The sequence below is a fragment of the Rhinolophus sinicus genome, linkage group LG04, assembly GCF_036562045.2.
Source record: "Rhinolophus sinicus isolate RSC01 linkage group LG04, ASM3656204v1, whole genome shotgun sequence".
NCBI lineage: Eukaryota > Metazoa > Chordata > Mammalia > Chiroptera > Rhinolophidae > Rhinolophus > Rhinolophus sinicus.
This window is the reverse complement of record NC_133754.1, coordinates 188,379,164-188,387,815: the sequence shown is the minus strand read 5'-3', so window position 1 is coordinate 188,387,815 and position 8,652 is coordinate 188,379,164. Positions and strand designations below refer to the sequence as shown.

General features: G+C 57.3%; 1 protein-coding gene across 1 annotated transcript; it reads left to right on the top strand.

Annotated features, from left to right (window-relative positions):
* The first annotated feature begins 600 nt into the window (after positions 1–600).
* On the top strand, positions 601–5,746 carry LOC141571278 (beta-lactoglobulin-1-like). The gene is made up of 8 exons (XM_074331553.1): positions 601–699; positions 1,419–1,558; positions 2,165–2,238; positions 3,255–3,365; positions 4,077–4,181; positions 4,273–4,294; positions 4,401–4,488; positions 5,636–5,746. The coding sequence occupies exons 1-8, from the start codon at positions 601–603 to the stop codon at positions 5,744–5,746; spliced, it is 750 nt and encodes a 249-aa protein (XP_074187654.1).
* Positions 5,747–8,652: the final 2,906 nt, after the last annotated feature.

Sequence of the window (8,652 nt, the reverse complement as noted above, 5' to 3'; positions counted from 1 at the left end):
GGAAGGGAGGCAAATCAACTGGGTGTTTCAATCATTTTGCTGATAAGCAAATGTTTGTGTGGCCTAGAATTAGGGAAATGTTAGTGGGAACACTAGTGAAGATGAGTTTAAGAGATCATTTTGGGGTGAAGGCATCCAGGCCTAGTGAACACACCATGGTGACCCCAGGTGTTCTGAACGGGGGTACTGCCTTGGTGCCAGCCACCAAAACAGGTGGACCTGTGGGACACAGAGGAGGGGCGAGTTGGGGGGACAAACAAGTTCAGGTTGTCATGTCCAGGAGCCCGACCCAGGAAGTGTCCCTGACCTTGGCATCCAGCCTGGTCCCGTGCCCCAACCCTTCCTTCTGGGCCATTCTAGGAAATGTCCAGGCCCTGGGGACACAGGGGTCCTTCCTGTTTGGACTCAGGTAGAGAAGGGATCCTATTGTCATGGTTGAGGAAGCCACCAAAGGCTGAGGATGAGCCACGGGGATTCGGGGAAGCACGTGGCGGGGGCCCCGGCCGGCCCTCCTCCTACATAAGGCCCCAGGCCCACTGCCGCGGCCTCACACCTCGGCCTCCCTCACTGGAGCTCAGACGTGTTACCGCAGCTGCAGCCATGAAGTGCCTCGTGCTTGCCCTGAGTGTGGCCCTCGTATGTGGCACCCAGGCCATCTTTGTCCCCCGGACCATCCCGGAGGACCTGGACGTCCAGAAGGTATGGGGACAGAGGCTGCTTTGCCAGGGGACGGCTGCGGTGGGTGGTGAGCTGCAGGTGGACGGGAAGCTGGGGCCTCAGAGCACAGAGGGGGCTGTGATGTCAGGGGTCTGCGAGAGGTTGCTGGGGCGGCCATACCAAAGCACCGCAGATGGGCGGCTTAAACAACACACATTTATCGTCCCACGTCCTGGAGGCTGGAAGTCCGAGGTCCGGGTGTGGGCAGGGCTCGTTCCTCCCGCAGCCCCTCTCCCGGGTTTGCAGACCGCCATGTCCATCTCCCTGTGTCCCCCATGGTCTTTCTCTGCACCCGTCTGTGTCCTCAATACCTCTTATAAGATCACCGTCCTACTGGGTTAAAGTCCAGGCTAGAGACCTCATTCTACCTTAATCACCTCTTTAAAGAACCATCTCCAAATAGTCATGTTCTGAGCTGCTGGTCGTCAGGATTTCAACATATGAATTTGAGGGGACACAATTCAGCCCCTAACAAGGCCCCGTGCTCCCCGACCTTTTCTTATCTCCAACCACATGACTCCCAAGGTGCAAACACTCCCCACTCACTTGTACAGATGGGCTCCTCAAGGTCCTTATTTGGGCTCTGACGGGGGTGGCTAGAGCACTGCTCCGCTCAGCAGAGGAGGGGGCCCAGGCTGGCCCCGGCAGGGGGCAGGGGCGCCCTGAGAACCCTCCCGCCCCAGCTTGTGCGTCGCCCCCAGGTGGCGGGGACGTGGTACTCCATGGCCATGGCGGCCAGCAGCATCGCCTTGCTTAACACCGAGCGCGCCCCTCTGAGAGTGTTCGTGAAGGAGCTGCGGCCAACCCCCGAGAACAACCTGGAGATCGTCCTGAACAGATGGTGGGTGTCCCGGGCTGAGGGCCAGGGGGCCAGGTCCAGGCTGGGTGGGTGGGAGGGCTCCTGATGGGACCTGCTCTCCTGTGGGCAGCATGGTGCCCCAGGGGTGGCAGCGGGGCTGGCAGGTTCCGGGTCCCCTCGGAGCCCCACCCAGGGCTCTGGCTCCACAGACCGACCACCCTGAGCAGCCCCGGGGTCGGTGTGGGGAGAGGCCCGTGTGGCGGTCACTGGTGAACTGCAGCCGGGGGTCAGGGCTTGGGCAGTTCCTGCCATGGCCCTGTCTGCCCCTGGAGGTGGTGTGGGGGGCGGAGATGAGGACTCAACCGCAGGATGCCTGCCGAACGCAGGTCAGTGCCCCTGACCACGGCCGAGGGCACGCCCCGCCCGTTTTCTCTGGCTCCGTCTGACCTCTCGTGGCCCTGTCCAACCTGCTCGCCTGTGGCTATGAGAGGTTGCAGTAGTGCCATCTGGGCCAGTGACCAGCCCCGGGGGCCCAGACACCCTGTCTCCTGGGGACCCTCCTGGAGCCGGTGGCTCTGCTCGCCCCTTGGTTTGTCTTTGTCACAGCAGAATCTTCACAGGTGGCTCATAGAGACCAATGTCTTCCAGGGAGGATGGCAGCTGTGCCGAGAGGAAGATCTTGGCAGAGAAAACCGAAGTCCCTGCCGAGTTCAAGATCAGCTGTACGTGCTGGCTCTGTGCCGATGTCCCCCGGGCTCTGGGGGGTGGTGAAGGTGCTGGCGCTGTCCCAACACCAGCTTTCACTGCCCTCCTGCCCCCATCTTCGGGGACCATGGACGGGTCCCTGCTGGGCTGGCCTCACTCCCCGAGGTGCCGAGGCCACGTGTGTGCCCTGTCTCTAGACAGGGCGGGTCGTGGTCCCTCACCTGAGCTCAGGGGGCACCAGTGCATGCCCATGCTCCGTCCTGTCCTCCCAGGCCCCCTATGTGGAGCTGAGAGCCACTGCCTGTTCCCCCAATGCCCAGGGCACCCAGCCAGCAACGTAGGTTGCTCCATCTCCCAGACTTGGGGTTCATCCGCTCCACTGCTCATTCCTCACTGAATTCAAGATGAGAAAGGCCACGGATGGGGGAGTTTCCGCCAGGGACGTCCCCCCACCGGCAACCTGGGCCAAGTCCTGCTTTCCCTCCCTCGGCCAGCTGTCCAGATCGATTGTGATCTGAGTCTACATAATGACCACTGACTGATGCTGGGCAGCTGCCCAGGGGCTCCAGGGGCTCCAGCGGCATCTGCCCGCAGTGGGGTCCAGACACTGGCCTGACCTCAGAAGCTGCTCAGGAGTCTACTGTGCAGCCGGTGGTGCCGGGGCCGCAGTTGGGTCAGCCCCATCTCACTCCCCGTTCCCTCGGACGTGACTGTGCCTCAGAACGGTCCTCTCCTCCCTCACTGGGCGGTGCCCAGTCTCACCTGAGATCTGCATGGAAACCCCATTTCTTAGCCACTCTGGGTCCCGGGACTCAGGGATGGGGGTGGGACATCTTGGATTCAGTCCCAGAGGTGATGGATGCTCAGACGGGGATCACAGTTAACAGCGAGAGCCCACAGGAGGGGACAGCCATGCAGGAGCTGGTCCCCACCCAGTCCTCACCAGGTGGCCGAGCAGCCGGAGCTGACCAGCACTCCTCTCCTGCTGGACAGAAGAGCCCAGACTTACCTGCCCCATTGGTCTTCCTTCCAGACCTGGGCCAGAACAAGCTGCACGTGCTGGACACCGACTACAAGACCTACATGTTCCTGTGCATGGAGAACGCCGCTGCCCCGGGGCAGGGCCTGGCCTGCCAGTACCTGGGTATGTGCCCTGACCTGGCGGGGTGCTCACTGTGGTGAGTGGGCGGGCAGGTGGCACAGGGGCCACACGTCCCGAGGTGCGGGGCCCAGGGTCCCGTGGGTTGGGGCTGGTCGGGTGCTGGCACTGTGGGTGGCTGACGAGGGACAGACACGCAGGCTGAAGGGGCAGGTAGGTGGAGAACACCCGTGACAGGTTTGACAATCTCGACGTAGCTGATGAGTTACTACAGACCCTACAGTCTTTGCTTACGGAGAGTTTCAATCATTTCACCAAAGGAGTCAGCTACAGAAATGTCTTTAGAATGTCCTGAGAACAGACATAAGGTGACATCTTCACGGTCACAGAAGTGGTGCCATTGGGCATTCCCAGGGCTCCCGAGTTGACCACAGGCATTGGGTTTTGAAGATGCCCCCTGGTCCATAAAGCAGCCAGCTGGGCCGTGTGTCCTTCTCCTCCTGTGACCATGCGGACCCCTCAGTGCTGCCCTGGGAGGAGGAGGGGCAGTGGGCGGAGGGGCGGGGATGCAGGGACCTGGGAAGCAGGTGGTCTGAGCCCTGGAGACCACTTCTGGGAAGCTGGGCCAGGCCCAGCTCTGCAGATCTCAGGACGTCCACGAGTCCTTCCTGCATTGACTCCAAGGGTAGGTCCCTGGGCTCCTTAGCTGTCATCAAAGCCCCTGCAGTCCAAGCACTGACCCACTGTCCCTTCCAGCCAGAACCCCGACAGTCGATGAGGGGGTCATGGAGCAGTTCAACACAGCCCTGAAGCTTCTGCCCGTGCACATCTGGCTCCGTTTCACCCCGACCCAGGCGGAAGGTGATCCCCGGGGCCCCACGGTGGCTCCCCATCAGAGCGCCCTGGACACTGAGAATGCCTTTGTCCCATGGGGGTCTCCCCTTTCCCCCAGATCTCCCAGGAAGCAGTGGGAGGTGGGGGTGCAGAGCCGCTGAGGTGGGGTCCCCTGGCAGAACTCCCTGGGCCTGGGGTCTGTCGTGGCCGACCTGTGACCTCCCTATGCCCCCCCTCCTCCTGCAGAGAGATGCCTTGTCTAGGTGAGCTCCAGCGGATTGCCTCCTGGGGTAACGTGCCGGTCCTGCCCCCACGTCCTGTGCCCGAGTGTGGGGTCAGTGGGGCCCCCGACTCCTTTCCATCGGGCTCTGTTCCCCTTTGGGACGCTGCTGGACGTCACTCCTCCTGGGACCCAGGCACCTCTGGTCCAGTCTGGGATGTGCTGCTCTGAGCTGATCCCCTTCAGCAATAAAGAAATTCCTGGTGATCCTGGCTGCTGAGTCTTTCCTGGCAGTGGGTGTGGGATGGAGTGGTGAGCGGGTCTGGGGATGAGGGTGGGCTTGGGGACAGGTGGTGTTGCAGCTCCCTACCCATCCCTGAGCCCCATTTAGGCCCCAGTGGGGAGCCTCGTCTTCCCCCATGTAAGTGGGGTTGGACACAATCTCCCTTCACACTTTATGTCATCTCTATCATAGGCTGTGGGAACCCTATTCGCTGGTAGGGCAATACACCTGGAAATTGTAACTTTTGATTTAATTTTCTTAAAAGAGAAATGTCAGGAAGCTTCTTGGCACCTCCTGCCTTCTGCCTTCCTGGAGGTGGGGGTGTCAGAATTCCAGGGGTGGGGTGCAGCCTGCTCTCTGAATGCAGTGGTCCACAGAGATCAGCATGGAAGGGCAGGGAGGACCATCCTGCCTTGCAGGGCTCCCCACCTAACTGCAGAGGTGACCCCTCCCCCAGAAAGGGGAGTGACTAGAATCGGGCAGGCATTTCGCTTTCCTCTGTCCTCACCAAGCCCAGGGCGCAGCAGCTCGGTCCACGTGTCCAGGTCAGAGGCGGAGCTGGACAGGGACCCAGGTCATTCTTGCTCCACACCCCAGCTCTCACCTGACACCAAAGTCCCTCCGAAGGGAGCATACCCAGATCCCAGCTGCAGGGACAAAAATGATGGACAGGAAAGCAGAACAGGATGTAGCCACAGATGGGTGGGAAGGAAGAGAGTGTGGGGGGCAGCGAGTGTGGGGTGGGTTCCACGCTCATTAGCCGTCATCCTGGCCTCGTGCTGGTGAGGCGGGCAGAGCTGCACTCAGGAGCACAGGCTGCCTGGCGCCTTGCTGTCACCTACTTGCCAGGTGTCCTGGGCAAGCTCCTCACCTCTCAGGATGTTTCTTGTGTGAAAACGGGGATTGCAGACCTCGGTTGTTGCTGGTGAGGCTGGGAAGAGAAAGAGTGGCTTAGCCCTGCTTGGCGACTGCACACAGGAAGTGCTGCCAGCCCGCCCACCACCTGCCCCGCCTGTCCTCATCCTTGCCATTGAGCAGTGGAGCCTCAAGTCTCCCCAGACTCAGGAGCGGCCCGGGGAGGGTGTGTGACAGCACACTCCCTCCTGGGCACCACCTGCCACCACTGTTGTCAGTTGAAAACAAGCGACACCAACTCTGACTGAGTTTATTAGTCAGAAAGTTTCCTAATAAGACCATGGGCCATTGGACTTCCAGTCCGAACAGGAGAGTGGGGACTCGTCTGTCCTTGCTCAGCACAGTTAGAAACCCTGAGGCCAACACAGGCTGCAGCACAAAGGGAGCCCTGGAGGTGGCAGAGGCAGGCACAGTGGTGTGCCACCCGGGTCGGAGGGACAGCGCGGCAGCAGGGCCTGTCATGTACCCCCACTCAGGAGATTCAGATGACCCAAGCCCACTGTTTCCTGACACCAGCGTAGCAACAGGGCAGCCCAGGGGGGCTCATTCCCCACCTGGCAAATGGGGTCCCTCTGAGACAAGGGCCACCCATGGGGGCCCCTCTCATAGTAAGCCACCAGGGCACATGCCCCCCTTCTCTCAGGAAACCAGTCGGAGGTTCCCCTCCCCACTAAGACACGCGGCTGTCCCTGAGGCAGCAGCAACAGGGCCAGTGGGAGCCCCAGCAGATTCCCTGGGCAAACCAGACTGGCACCATGAAGGCCATGAACACTGGACTGTCACTGGAACCATAGTCCCCAGTAGTAAGCCAGGACCTGCATGCTGAACCTAAACAGGGAGCCTTCCTGCTACAACAAAAAAGTCAAACAGAACCCAGAGTCTCCTAACATAACAGTCACGATGTCAAGGACATAATCGAAAATCACCCGTCACACCTAGAACTGGGAAAAGCATGACTTGAATGAGAAAAGACATCAACTGACCCCAAGATGAGCCAAATGTTGGAATTAGTTGACAAAGATTTTAAAGCAACTGTCATAAAAATGATTCCACAAGCAATTACAAATTCTCTCGAAACAAATGAAAAGTAGAATACTTCAGCAAGGAAATAAAAGTTGCATAAAAGAGATGAATGGAAGTTATAGAACTGAAAAATACAGTGACAGAAATTAAAGGTCCACTGGTTGGGCTCAATGGTAGAGAGCAGACAACAAATTCAAAGATACAAGTAGGTTGAAAGTAAAAGGACAGAAAATATACGCCAGGTAAGCATTCATAAGAAGGAGGCAGGAGTGGTTATTTTAATACCCCATAAAGTAGACTCCAGAGCAAAGACAATTACTACAGAAAGGGACTTGAAACGATGGCAGACAGATTGCAACCCTAGGAACACGTCGCAGCCCGGTGGACACACCACATCAGAGCACCAACCACGTGAGGCGAGCGGACCTGAGGGACAGGTGGGCAATTAGAGTTGGGACTTCAGCATCCCTTCCGAGTGGCTGACAGATGACAGACAACAGCGGACGTAAAACCAGCAGGCGTGTTGATCGGAGCAGCAGTCAACCAGCAGGGTTTCACGGGCTGACACAGAACACTGAACCCAGCACCAGAACACACATTCTTTTAGTGCCCACGGAACAGTCACCAGCGGGACCCAAAGCCCAGATCCCACAGGGTGCGCGCTCTGTCCTGCCAGAACCGCCCACACCCTCACCCCCACTTCAGACGCCAATCGGAAGGTGTCACCTCTGCTTCTGAGCACTGGCTACAGGTTGGAGGTTCCTGCGACCCCCTCCTTGGTTTGATTAATTTGCTAGACTGGCTCACAGAGCTCAGATTTTTTTTTTTTTTTTTTTTTTTTTTTTTTTTTTTTAAGGAGGGCGCAGCTCACAGTGGCCCATATGGAAATTGAGCCGGTAACCTTGGTGTTATCAGCACCACACTCTAATCCTCTGAGCTAACCGGCCACCCCTCAGAGAAACATTTTATTTACCAGAATACCAGCTTATTATAAAGGATAAAACCCTGGAACAGCTGGATGCACAGGGCAAGGCATGTGGGAAGGGGCGAGGAGCCTCCATGCCTCTCCAGGTGCCAATCTCCCCACATCTCCACGGTTCACCCACCAGGACCTCCCTGAGCCCCATCCTTTGAGGTTTTCATGGCGACTACCTTCATAGCCACAATGGATTAAATCACTGGCCATTGGTGATTGAATCAACCTTCAGCCTCTCTCCCCTTCTCAGAGGTGGGGGTGGGACTGAAAGGTCCAACCCTCTAACCATAGGTTGGTTCCCTTGGCTTTCCGTGTCACCTCATCAACATAAGCCCAGGTGTGGTTCAAAGAGGCTTGTTAAGAATATAAGTCACCTTTATTGTTCTTATTGCTTAGAAAATTCCAAGGGTTTTCGGAGCACTGAGCCAGAAATGGGGAAGAAGCCCACATTTCCTATATAAATCCCATCATACATTCCATCTCAAAGTTTCCTTCTTTCCTGTGTTCGCCCCTTAACTTTCTGGCTGGAATCTTTTCTCACCCAACTAAGACTCACACCTCACCGCAGTGGGTTTCCCTGATCTCCTCCATCGCTCGCTACTCTCAGGGTCAAACCTTAAAAGCAAGACCAGAAACAAGAAAAGGAACTGTTTCCAACTGATCTAACAGTGTCCCAAGACAAGATAAAAAAATATTTGTTATCCAGGACCCAAGAGGCGAATTCACAATGTGTGGCATCCATTGGGATGGCCCAGCCTGGGGAGAATGGAGACAAAGCCGCTCATGAGGACAAACCAACCACCCGACCAGCCCAGGACTAACACAGAGGCTAGACTGGCCAGGCAGCAACATGAAAACCTTTGTTACAGCTCAATTTCGTACAAGTGGAGGCATAGAAAAGGTGCAAAAGACCCACATCCAGATTTTAGAGATGGATATGACGATGTCTGAGATGGAAAAACAAAAACCCCCTGGATGGGAATGACAGCGGGTTACAATGCAGGAGGAAGTATCGGTGAACTTAAAAATACAGAAATAAAGTTATTCAAGTGAAACACAGATGGGGAACGTGACAGAGAGA

What these genes read in the sequence shown, in the direction of transcription:
- LOC141571278 (XM_074331553.1), top strand. Translation starts at nt 601, where the DNA reads ATGAAGTGCCTCGTGCTTGCCCTGAGTGTGGCCCTCGTATGTGGCACC. An exon ending in GAGATCGTCCTGAACAGATG is followed by an intron (nt 1,559 to 2,164) that starts GTGGGTGTCCCG and finishes AATGTCTTCCAG; the next exon opens with GGAGGATGGCAGCTGTGCCG. An exon ending in CCTGGCCTGCCAGTACCTGG is followed by an intron (nt 3,366 to 4,076) that starts GTATGTGCCCTG and finishes TGTCCCTTCCAG; the next exon opens with CCAGAACCCCGACAGTCGAT.